The sequence below is a fragment of the Nestor notabilis genome, unplaced genomic scaffold (genome assembly GCF_000696875.1).
Source record: "Nestor notabilis isolate BGI_N333 unplaced genomic scaffold, ASM69687v1 scaffold31926, whole genome shotgun sequence".
NCBI lineage: Eukaryota > Metazoa > Chordata > Aves > Psittaciformes > Psittacidae > Nestor > Nestor notabilis.
This window is the reverse complement of record NW_009934868.1, coordinates 24,787-37,430: the sequence shown is the minus strand read 5'-3', so window position 1 is coordinate 37,430 and position 12,644 is coordinate 24,787. Positions and strand designations below refer to the sequence as shown.

General features: G+C 37.5%; 1 protein-coding gene across 1 annotated transcript in view; it reads left to right on the top strand.

The window, feature by feature from the left end:
• The first annotated feature begins 4,227 nt into the window (after positions 1 to 4,227).
• Positions 4,228 to 12,644, top strand: part of LOC104408063 (RCC1 and BTB domain-containing protein 1) — a 17,807-nt gene continuing 9,390 nt past the window's right edge. The window contains exons 1-6 of the mRNA XM_010017533.1: positions 4,228 to 4,373; positions 5,218 to 5,368; positions 5,846 to 6,012; positions 7,938 to 8,096; positions 9,068 to 9,175; positions 10,127 to 10,269. Of these exons, the coding sequence (XP_010015835.1) occupies positions 4,230 to 4,373; positions 5,218 to 5,368; positions 5,846 to 6,012; positions 7,938 to 8,096; positions 9,068 to 9,175; positions 10,127 to 10,269 (872 nt within the window). The 5' untranslated portion in view covers positions 4,228 to 4,229. The remainder of the gene's footprint in view (positions 4,374 to 5,217; positions 5,369 to 5,845; positions 6,013 to 7,937; positions 8,097 to 9,067; positions 9,176 to 10,126; positions 10,270 to 12,644) is intronic.

Sequence of the window (12,644 nt, the reverse complement as noted above, 5' to 3'; positions counted from 1 at the left end):
AAGAGTGAGGCAAACAAACATGCAATTGTGTTCAAATAGTCTTTACAAATTAGGGGATAATCTTTGAGGAGTTAACTATAGGGTGTTTTTGTTGTGATGACAATGGGTACTGTTTTCCTGGTAGGATATTGTGTTAGACTATTGTTCTCTCCAGCATGGATTTGTTTAGCTGAACTATAAACTCTAGAAAACTTTATGTAAAATCATTTAACAAAACATTTTGTAAATACTGGTGGGTTTTCTAGTTTATTAGGGGATAATCTTTGAGGAGTTAACTATAGGGTGTTTTTGTTGTGATGACAATGGGTACTGTTTTCCTGGTAGGATATTGTGTTAGACTATTGTTCTCTCCAGCATGGATTTGTTTAGCTGAACTATAAACTCTAGAAAACTTTATGTAAAATCATTTAACAAAACATTTTGTAAATACTGGTGGGTTTTCTAGTTTTGTTTTGTGTGTTGTTTTTTTTTTTCTCTAAGGCAGGAATTGTTTACCTACCTGTATCATTGAGAATCTGCCTGCACACCTTTTCTTTACAAAGCAAACTAGTGACAAGTTAAATGCATAGGGAGCAGTTTAGCACCAAATTTTTGAAGGGGTTCTGTCTCTGAAACCATGTGGGTTGTTTGAAATCTTGAGCAGATACGGATTTTTTTCCCCTAATGTTGTTGACTGCTCTGAGTTCAATTTCTTTTTATGCCAGTATACGGCCAGTTCAATTTCCTTCTCAGCAAGTCATCCTTTCTTGCTTATTTTTAGCCTCAGTGAAATTTAAACAATCATCTTTGTTCCTGTTTGTATACTGAGATTGTTGAATAATTTCGAAGATGTCAAAGTAGTTAGGAGAGGTATTGCTGATGTAAGTGCCCTCTGCTGGTTAGCTCTGCAGCAGAAGAAAAGGTACATGGTGTCTAGTTGTCACTGAATCATGCAGCAGAAATTAAAAGACAGTCAAAAGCACTGACATACAGTATTTCTGAAAGCAGCTATCTACCAGAGCACCAAATTTAAGCTTATGACTTTTATACTCATAAGACTTTCAACTGCAATTAACTTAAAATCTAGGTGCTGATACATGACAGATGTGTCTTAGAGCTGCTGCTGCCATGTTGTATACGGAATCTAAACAATAGCTTGGGAACTAATACATTGAAACAGCTATTTGCTTACAGATTAAAATAACTATTACTTTGGGCTCCATCTAGTGCATTTGCTACTACATTTGCACGTACAAACTTTCAGTTAGGGTGCAGACCTTGCATAACATGTAATGTGGCAGGGTCCAGGCCTCTATGTGATTATCAGGAGAAGTAAACAATAACCTTAGCTCACTTACTGGTGCAGTACAGGAAGGGTGAGTGAAGGACACTGTTTTTCTTTGTGCCACTGCTTGCAATGACATGACTGAAGTCTCCTAGATCAGCCCTTCATAGCAAGGATTTGCCCAGAAGAAACTCTGCACACACCTTTCCCCTTGTATTCTGACAAATGTTGCACAAGGATGGAGTTTGAGTGTGATTGGTGTGAGAGGTCAATCACCATATTGCAGTGTCTGCCCTTTTGGAAAGTGTGCAATATGTCTTAGAGGATGCTACAATTAATTAGATTTCTGTTTTGGGAGTGCTAGGTTGGGCACTTATTTTCTGAGGAAAATAGAGACTAAGTAGTTAAAGCAGCTTTCCATGCACAGTTAAAGCTCAGGAACAGTAAGTCCATGTGTAAGCCCCACAATTTCCAGGTTTGTATGTAATTTCACTCATTTAGATATAAGCAGGAACAAAAATAGCTGCTCTTGCTAGTGTAAAAATGTTGCAACTGAAGGATGATAAATACTCCAGCAAATGGCAGCATCTAAGGGCAACATTTATTAGTTGTAAAGGAGGGGAAAAGGGTCTGTGTTCAGGAGAAACAGTGCATCTTGTAGAGAGAGATCTTCTGTTTGTGCTAAACTTGGAGAGGTTTTAGGATAGAGATTTATTAAAGAAACTAACTTGGCAGTGGCAGATGAGTTGCCATTAAAAACCTTTTAAGGAAAACCTTTGAAATAACTTCGTGGAATTGTAGTAGTAGTTGAAATTGGAAATATACAGCGTTGTTTTAGATAAAGCAGTGTTACATGAGTTCATTGCTCATGTCTTCAATCTGGAAGTTCTTGTGTGCTTGAAAGCTTTTCTTTTATATACTGGTATTAATTTGTCTGGCAAGATACCCAGTTGAGCTTTGAGGTGTGGAAAATGCGGTGTGACTCGCATAGGTTTGGGTAGTGCTTGGAAATGTTTTGTGGAAGAGGAGCGATTAACTGAGTCATACAGTAGAGGAAAATAAGCCAAGCAGATTAAAGACCTAGTGCAGAGATCAGAAAGGGGAGAACATTTTAAACTGGTTACCTTAAGGGTAGAGTATATTCTCAGGATGCTTTAGAAATTGTTAATTTACTGGACATTCTCCATCAAAATATGATTTTTGTCTTCGTATCTTAAATTGACAGGATATGTTGAAAATAACTTATGTGAAGAAAATAGTGTTTTGTAATGTCCAGTTTATGACATGCTTGTGCATTGCCAATTCTACATGACACACGGCAAAATAAATAGGGAAAGTGAGAGGGAACAGTTACTTGGTCTGGGCAAGTGAACAAGTAATCACTGTCTCCTTTTAACTGATTGATAGTGTCATATGTTAAAAGATTTGCCAAGGCAAGGTAATAAATCTTGGCACCTGACAGGCCTGAGTTTGTAACTTGACTAGAAATTAAGAAGGCTTAAGTGCATTCAAATCTGTTTAGCTGCATAGAATGTGCTGTGGTCTTGGTATCACGTAGACTTTTAAAAGCTATTCTACAAATATAATTAGTATGAATGTGCCATCTGGAGACTTCAGGTGTTTTCAAGAGCTGCTTCAAATCTGAAATGTAGAGTGAAGTTAGGCTGTTAGTGAGAGAAGTTCCTATAAAGTAGAGCTGGGTTTGTTGGAGCAGGGTTACAAAATGTGATCAGGCGACAAGTCTGGGTTTTGTTTGTGTTGGGTTCTTTTTGTGTACATATTTCCACTGGGACCTCAGTGTTTCTCAAACTTCTTAAAAATATAATAACATACCCCCACCCCCCAAAATTTGCACTGAAAAACCTGTATTTTGGGATTGACTGCTGGTTTTGAATAGCATTCTGAAGCCATGTCTTGGTTGTCAGCACAGTCTTGAGAATCATCAGAATGATTGATTTTTACTTTTTTTTTTTTATGGTTTATTGTGATTTGTTTCATGTCATTGACATTCTGTGGAATTCTCCATCTAGTGCTTTTAAGATCTCACACAACTTGCTGATACTCCTGAGCATGGGTCATAGGTTAGCAGTGGCAGAATCCCTTCAGGGTGTGAGTGATGTTACAGATTTTATGTGCAGGATGGAAGACCTAGATAAGCTCTCTGTGTTTGTGTTGACTGTCAGCTTTGTTCTTGAGCTGGTGCAATTGTCCTGAGGAGACTGGGAAGAAGGAGCATTGTGCAAGGATGGATTGTATAGTCTTATGTTCATTGACAGATGATGTCTATACCCAGTTCATGTTTCCAGCTTTTAATGTTGTCAGCTTGTTTCTAACAGATTGTGAAAATTTTACTTGATCACTTTTCTCTGATGTGTTTCACTGCTTAATTGTACAAACTTGTGAGTTTATCTCATACTTTTGTGCTCTCACAAATAGTTTTTGACCATAATAAGAGCTTTTGATTATGCAAGAGATGGCAGATTTGGGTCATGAGCTCAACAGCCCCTGCTTTATTTTTGTTTGCAGGTTTCACGTATACATCAACAGCTTGCTTACATGGCATATATAAGTTGTAAGACTACAAAAAAATTGAGTGAAAATTTTATAAATAGGTATTCCAGCTGAAATGCCCTCTGCCACGAGGGGAGTCACAAAGTTTGAATGTTTGCTTGTGGAACAGCTGATGTTCAGTTGTACCAAATACAATTTACTTAAAATTGTAATGCCATTGAAAATGCCTGTTCTTCCAGTGCCTTACCAGTGGCTTGCTATTTGTCCACCTTCATACATATATAATTACATTATTTCTTACGGAACAGAGTGTTATACTTTCAAAGCCACAACACATATATTTTCTCCAATTTAAAGGAAGTTATCTTATTGCCTGCTGATGAAAGCGCAAAATACGCTTTCTAATAAGTTTCTGATTTTATTACAGCAATGTCATCTTACTTGTAGAAACATTATGACACACAGCAGCATCATGGTGGATGTAAGCAAGTGGCCAATATTTACCTTACTGTCACCTCAAGAAACGGCATCTATTCGGAAAGCGTGCGTATTTGGTACATCAGCCAATGAAGCTATATACATAACGCACAATGATGAGGTAAGGCTGTAATAAAATGGAACATATACCCTACAATTAGTCGTTTTCAGAGTCCACTGAATACTTGTAAATTAGTAGTTTCTCAAAAGCATTGTGTGAAATTTGTGTATTTCAAAATACATTGGACATAACTTTTAATTTCTTTTTTAGTCCTGTATGGGGGCAATATAGATGGAGTATTTAGAAAACTTGCAAATGGCAAAGGCCAGGATGGATTACATGCACTTTTGAAGACAGTCAGAATTCAAAAGAAGTTGTTGTAGCTTGAAATTAAGTGCAAGCGCTCCAGGTATGAAGGTACATAATTAGGTTATGGCTTGCTAAGTAGCAGTACAGCAGAGGATTATTTGTGGATTTTAATGATTCTGACACTCGATGTAAGTTAGCATTATGCTGCTGGAAGAAAACAAGCCAGATGTTCTGGGGTGTATTAATGGGAAGGTTTCTTGTAAGACTGGGTAGAGCAGGATTTTTTTTCCCCCCCCCTCTAAGTCCTGTCAAAGCTGCCTGAAGGATGAGCTTCCCACAGTACAACTGTGGCTGCTCTTTACAAACTGCTTTTAAAAGAAGGTGGTGTCTTCCACTTTCACAGTTTAATACTTCTTATAGTACAGGTCCTACAAATGAGAGGCCCGCATGGATGTGAAGAATTTAAACTCATCAGTTAACTTCCAAAGTGTCCCCATGCTGACTCTTGAGCTTGTGAACTTCCATGAGTGAAGTCTCTAGCTCTCAAGAGTCCATGGCAAAACTCTGTCCTGGTTTTATGAAGACCTGGATATTGCTGCATCTGTCCATACCTGAGTATAAGTAACTTGAAATCGGTATTCCTCTGTTTTTTCAGGTATTTGTTTTTGGACTGAATTGCAGTAATTGTTTGGGAACTGGAGATAATCAGAGCACAATAGTACCAAAGAAATTAGAAGCCTTATGTGGAAAGAAGATTTCCAGCCTCAGTTATGGAAGCGGACCCCATGTTGTACTTTGCACTGAAGGTAGAAAATTAACAGTATCGAAACATCAGTTTTTTACAGATTTAAAGTTCTACTTGCATTTAATAAGAGCGGATTAAGGTGTAACTGTATTAACTTGTTAATTGGGTAATGCACACTAAGGTTTCTCACTGTTCTTAAGTGGAACTAAATATACTCAGTAATAGGTAAAGTAAGTTTCCATTTCCATTATGTTGCAACTATAGAATTTTACCATTTATGGCATAATCAGTCTTACCTGTGCACTTCCATATATTTCTACAATAAACCAAGAGGTTTATTTTGTGATATATGTGTATAAAATAGTTGCATATGAAGTATATGATTTTTTAGTATACAGTTGATTCTTGTAATAGTTTTGCTCTTTGTTAATGTCCTTTCACTTTCCTGTTGGCATTTGCTAATTTCTTAGAATTCTGTCTATCTTAATTTCCTTGGAATTTTTGGTGGGTTTTATCACAAACTTCAATATTTTTGCAGATGGTGAAGTGTATGCTTGGGGACATAATGGTTACAGCCAACTCGGGAATGGCACAACTAATCAGGGCATTACTCCTGTTCAAGTTTGCACAAATCTGTTAGTAAAGAAAGTGGTGGAAGTAGCTTGTGGCTCTCATCATTCCATGGCGCTGTCATTTGATGGGGATGTAAGTTGAAACTTGCAAATCTCTTAATCTCCCTCTTGATGTGAATGGTGCAGGCGACCTCACAGTCTGATGTTTCTCTTTCTCTATAGTGTAGTTACAGCATAACCTTTTCTCCTGCTGCCTTAAACTAGGGTGTCCTTCTCTTCAGAGCAGACTCGAAAACAACTCAAAAAAACACCCACCCACAAAGCCCAACAAAAACACCCCCATCCAACCACAAAAACAATGGAATAAAAGCTTAGTAAACTATTATGTCTTTCATTTGTGGTATGTCTTACAGGGATGAGACCAGAAAGGTGTCACAGGTGAAATAATGGTTTGTAAGGTGCAAAATGTAACATAAATTTGCTTGCAGTTCTGTTATTTAAGAGGTATTATTGTGTTGTTTGTATTCACTGCTTACTGTTAAGTCTGTTTCTTGTAGTCTTCATGATTTTCACACTCCTGCTGTGAAAGAATGTTGCTCTGCACACCTCAATACCTTTGTGTGTAGCTAATGAAAGAGCACTTGGTTTATACCTCAGTCTGCTTTATTCTATTTGTTTACATGGCTTAAGGCTACGAGTCATGGGAAACACATACAATTAGTTTCCAGTTAGTCAGATTTGAGCAATCTATGCATATCTGATTTGAGTTGCATGCTACTGCATGGAGGAAAGCCTGGTTTCAGCTATGCTTTAACAAAAGAAGAGTTTTAATTTTAAAATCTTCCTAACAATGAAAATGTTGTAATGTGAGCATGCCTCTTATGGTTCAGTAGAGTCATAGTGTAACAGTAATACAAAGTAGCAAACCAGTATTTGAGGGTAGGAAAGAGCATTGGGTTAATGTAAGTGTTGTGTCTGGAGGGAGAGCCTACTCTTAGGGAAGATCTTCATGCTGTCATGGTTGACTCAGTTAAACAATAAAATTTAGCGTATGTGCAGGAGGGAGAGGGTGTTCATGCATTAGTTAAATCAGTGGTGCCAGCTACTGTACGGTAGCTGCCTGTGATGGCCATGCTGTCTCTTGTAATAAATGTCACATGCATGAAACCTCAGTGGAAGCGGGGACGTTTCTTTGTATTTACCATGGAGTTGGGATTTGCAGCTTGCTTGACATCGTGGCTAGTTAATGTGCTATAAAAGCATCCCTAGCATACCTTGCAGTAGCTTAGTCTGTTTGTGCTCTGAGGTTTAACCTGTACCAGAATTGATGATACTGAAAGCAGTGAAATATGTTAAGTAAAGTCTTGTTTTTAGCAAGATTTGGCTGCAGAAGCCCTTGTGACTTGATATATCTGGAATTTTAAAGAGGCATTAAAGTTGTAAGTATTCGTGGAAATACTTGGCATAATGTGCTGGTTTTGGCTGGGACAGAATTAATTTTCTTATCATAGAATGGTTTGGGTTGGAAAGGACCTTAAGATCATCTAGTTCCAACCCCCCTGCTATAGGCAGGGATGCCTCACACTAGACCATGTCACCCAAGGCTCTATCCAACCTGTCCTTGAACTCTGCCAGGGATGGAGCATTTACCGCTTTGGGCAACCTGTTCCAGTGCCTCACCACCCTCACAGTAAAGAACTTCTTCCTTATGCTTCCTTCTTCATAGTAGCTGTTATGGGGCAATGAAAATATAAAGACAGTCCACTCACTATGTTCTCTGTCTTATAGTCTGACGTACGTTTAATACAGAAATATGTTCCTTTGTTTTCCTGTTGTAGTCAGATACTCCAATTCTGTAGCAAGAAGCGGAAAAAAGTCCCATGTGCATATTTGCTAGATCAGTCCTATTGCTGTAATTTTCAGCTGTTGAAATTTAATTTTAAGCATTTTAGCTTGTTCAGTAGAATAGTTTACTCTCTCTGATGACTACAGTAAGATTATAATTTATTACCATTATTATAGCTTAAACTACTTTTTGTTTGCTTGTTTTATGGGCAGCTGTATGCTTGGGGCTATAATAACTGTGGTCAAGTTGGATCTGGATCTACAGCAAACCAGCCAACTCCTCGTAGAGTTTCAAACTGTTTACAGGGTAAAGTGGTAGTTGGCATCGCTTGTGGTCAGACCTCCTCCATGGCAGTAGTAAACAATGGCGAGGTAAGCATTGTTGTGTGCTCATGTTCTATGTTATCTGAACTTATGAGGTTAACCTCTGAACATGAAGAGATGCTGACATGGAGTGCTCAAATTACAGAGTTGTATTGATAGAATTACAGATAACTTCTGTGAGAGAAATTTAAGGAAAAATTCTGCAATTAACTGGAGATCCTGTCTTCAATAGATTCTTTAACATATGTCTTAATTACATTAATTTTTGAAAGTTTGCAGAGTTAAATAGTTAATCTTTCTGCAAGAATACACTGATTCATCCTGATTCTTAAACACATCACTTGATTGCCAGCAACAAAACTGAACCCAGCGTTTGCACATTGCCCTAGTATTGTGCAACTGTTCTGTTTCACAGAGGTTTATGGTGCTATCTTGCTTCTAGGTATGAACTGTAACCTCAATTTTACTACATTTCATCAAGCTCAGAGCACAGCATTTCTTTGTGGCTGGAGGGACTGCAGAAGTCCCTGGGGTTGAGATGGGCTTTTGTTGTACGTATTTCTGTCTTGATGTGTCCACTGTAACAAAACTAAAGGAAAAAAATAGAGCTAAACAGGGAACTTTAGTTTAAACTAACCTAGTGGCTAACCAGCTGATCAGAGTAACTAATTTCTTTTTATATTTTAAAAGAAAAAAGTAATAATGAGGAACGTGTAGAAGTCAAGTAAAATATTGACACTATGGGAGAGATTTTTGTGTATTGTAAATTTATTGCAAAATTGCTAGTACTTCAAAGACAAATATATTTTAAACACAGGATGGAAAAGTTGAATGCAGTCAGTCATCATAGTATATTTAATGTCCTTTAGCCTTCTCGATACTACTCTTGAAATAACGTACAGGGTTTTTTTTAATAAGGTGTACTTTTCTGACTTGTGTTTGATACTTAGTCTTAAATGTTCTGTACTTCTACTGAGGAGTGGCTTTATTTCATTTTTTCATTTTCCTTTTGCAATCAGGTGTATGGCTGGGGTTACAATGGTAATGGTCAGCTAGGTCTTGGAAACAACGGCAATCAACTAACACCATGCAGAGTGGCAGCGTTACATGGTGTGTGTATCCTCCAGGTATGTCTAATGTGGAAATGAAAATGCATTCATGTTGCTAGCACCTGCTAAAACTGTATCTTTGGAATCATACACCTGCTTCTAGATCTCACCGTTCAAATACTGATTTATTTTTTTTTTTAATGTCTTGTAAATTATATTAGGCTTATGAAAAGTGCAAGTAAGCTGTAAAATACTCCCTTTTGTAAATGTTCTGAGTGATTTAAAGTTAGCTAGTGTAACTAGGAGTAAATTATGCTATGAATACAAATTGTGTTTTTGTTATGAAACTGAATGAAATGCACTGGGTAAAGACACGAAAAGAAGGGGAACAAGGTGTTCAAATTAGATTCTACATGAATAGTCTAATTAGTCCTCCAGAAGTGAGGGAAAAGGGAAAATGAGTTATTATGTGGGTTTGGTTATTTGGTGGTTGGGTTGTTTTTGTTTTCCCCAGCTAAAGAATAAAACTAGAATTTGTGACTTCCTGTGGTTTTAGTAAGGTTCTGTGGAACCTCATGTGATAACTTGGGTTGAACAGTTTTTGGCTGTTGACCTGCAGCTCTTACAGTTTGTATTGTATTCAAAATATCAAATTCTGAACCATGGCAGGGGGGTTGGAACTAGATGATCTTAAGATCCTTTCCAACCATAACTGTTCTGTGATTCTATGATACAGTTCACTGTTGTTTGTGTGATGAGACTGCAACTGAAAGGACTAGGGAGACTTTGCAAAAGTGCAGTAAATAATTTAGGAGTAACCAATGAACATAATGAAGTTGGGACTTTTCCAGTATTTACAGTTAATGTGTTTTGTTAGCTTTAAATACTGAGAAATCATGCATTGTAGTGCTAAATGAAGAATGCCTGAGAAATTTAACATCAGCTAGAGTAAGGTAATGTGTGCTACAATTGTGTTTCTCATCTGTTTTTTTTTTTTTTTTGTAGTAATGCTTATACATTTACTTACAGATTGCCTGTGGCTATGCACACACACTAGCACTAACAGATGAGGGCTTGCTCTATGCCTGGGGAGCTAACACTTACGGGCAGCTGGGAACTGGCAATAAAAGTAACCAGCTAAGCCCGGTGCAGATCATGATGGAAAAAGAAAGGTAATCTTCCTGATGCTGTTTCTGGATTGATAAATCTGAGCATATGTTATGCGGTCTCTAGCACTGGAAGCATGCTTGCGTAGGGCATGATGGATTGTTTTTCTATGGCAAATGTTAAAAGCATAGGAAAGGATGGTAATTTGCTGTTTACTATAGGCTGTTACTACAGGCTGTAATGATTATTGAAAGTAAATATGCTTTGTATTTACCTTGTACTGAAAGATAATGAGTGACTGCTAGGCTGTTCTAAACATGGTTGCTTTTGTTAAAAAATATGCAGTTATGAAATCAGCAAGCCAAGCTTTTAAGCTGTATTGAGGCCTACGTTTAAAAAATAAAAAGAAGAGGGAGGAAGCACTGCATTTGTAAGAAGTGATTTGAGGAAAAAAAATTTCTGACAGGCTGACCAACCATGTGAACAGAACTCAATTTGCAAGGTTGCTGGAGCCAAGGACAGATAATAACACTTTTATCAGTGGTACCAGTTAGTAGTTTGTAGTTTCTTAGTTTCCTAGACTCATAAAAGAATTGCCCCAACCCTTGTCCACCCTTTTCCAGCACCCTTGTCATCCTCAGAATTGGGATGGCTTTTGTTTGCTACAAGCTTGGACCTTGGTCTCATTTTCTGGGCCCCTGTGCATACCTATAGATTAGTGTATGTCAGTTCGGAAACCTCATAGTCCATAAATCCCTTAACCTATAAATCTCTTAAATTGTAATCTCCACTTCATTAAGAAGCATTTGTGATTGGTTTTTCTCCTCCATGTCTGATTTGTCTTTCTGGGAAGCCATTCCTGTTTTTCCTGTTTCTCACACTTAACATTAAGTTAAAAGCTGCACAGAACTGAGATTATTTAAGAGCTTAAAAAGGGATGGGGAAGAAGAAAGGAACCATTACATCACTGAGGTGAGGCTGACTTGTCTGTGAAGGAACTGACACTAGCATAGCAAAATGAAATACTATTTTAAAAAGCACTGGAACAGAAATACGTGTATTTGCAGATAGATCGACTTTGTTTTCTTGGCAGTTTATTTCTTGAGCGAACTAAGGGGAACTGTTGCATTTAGTGTTGTGTATGTGAACTCAAGCATGGAGTTGTAATAAAGCTGGCATTTGTTCAATGATTAAAGGAGGGAAAAAATACAAAATTTCTGCTTGGAATCTAAGGGAGATGTAAGTCACTTGAACTTACTCATCTTGCTTGATGCAGCTCCCTTGGTAACAGTGCTGTTAAGTGGGTGAGCTGTCATTTCCCATGAAGCATGTTACTGCTGCTTCTCCTGGTCTTTTCATTTATGGAACAATTTTGTCATTTATATGTAATGCTGGTGACAGTTCCTTAGGAAGTGGCATATGATGCTATCTTGAAGAATATTTTACATACAGCTTGTAAGGAACCTTTAGACTTTATTTTGTGTTAGCTTGGAGGAACAGCTATGAAGGTCATCTTCCTGAATTCTGATGTGGAGTGTTTGCTTAACATGTTATCCTGTACACGTACTGTTAAGTATTCTGTATGTGTACTATATATGTGTTACAGTACATGTTCTACTATACTTTTTAAGTATGGTATAGTTACCCTGGATATAAGAATCTCTTCTGCTAAGGAAAGAAAGTTTGGGGAAGGAAGTAGTTTAGGTGGACAGCTAAGATGAAAAGTTGTCCCTGAAATAATTGCTTTATGATGTCTCTTGCAGAGATGCTGAAATCCCATAATGTTGCAAAGAAGTTCTGAAGGTGATAATGGTGTAAAATAGCCCATTAGTCTTTTATCTGCCAGAAATTATTGATACATATACTGAAAGTGATTGGGGATTCTTCCTGTGTTTTATCTTGGAAAAAAAATTTGGCACTTAAAATGTGGGCTTTGTGCTAAAAAAGCTTTTTGCCAAAAAAGCTAACTCTTCATATTATTGTTCCGTAAAGGAACAAACATTTTGATATGTATATTCTTAGATTGCTTGGAAAGACATTTATCTGTCCCAGTTGATCTGTTTCTGGCACAAAAGCATAAATCCTCTGATGCATTTTTAGCATGGAATAAAAACAGGAAAGCTTAGCTTTTATTTTGAACTAATGCTGGAACTTCCCCTGGTTTTTGCTTATCGTGTGAACAGACACTGGAAACATCCTTGCAGTCCTTTTTAATGGAAGTGTGGTTCTTCTCAGTTCTTGTAATGTTTCACGTGGCAAGATAGGGATTGCCTGAGCAGTGGGAGAACAGAATAGATAAATGTGCATCAGCAGCTCTACTATTTTAAGGAACTATGTGAGGTGGGTGAAAATACTATATAGACCTCATTTGAAAAACAACCATAGCTCTTCAAGAATGTGGAGTTAAGTGTGTGTATTCACCTTTCCTCAAATGAAGCAT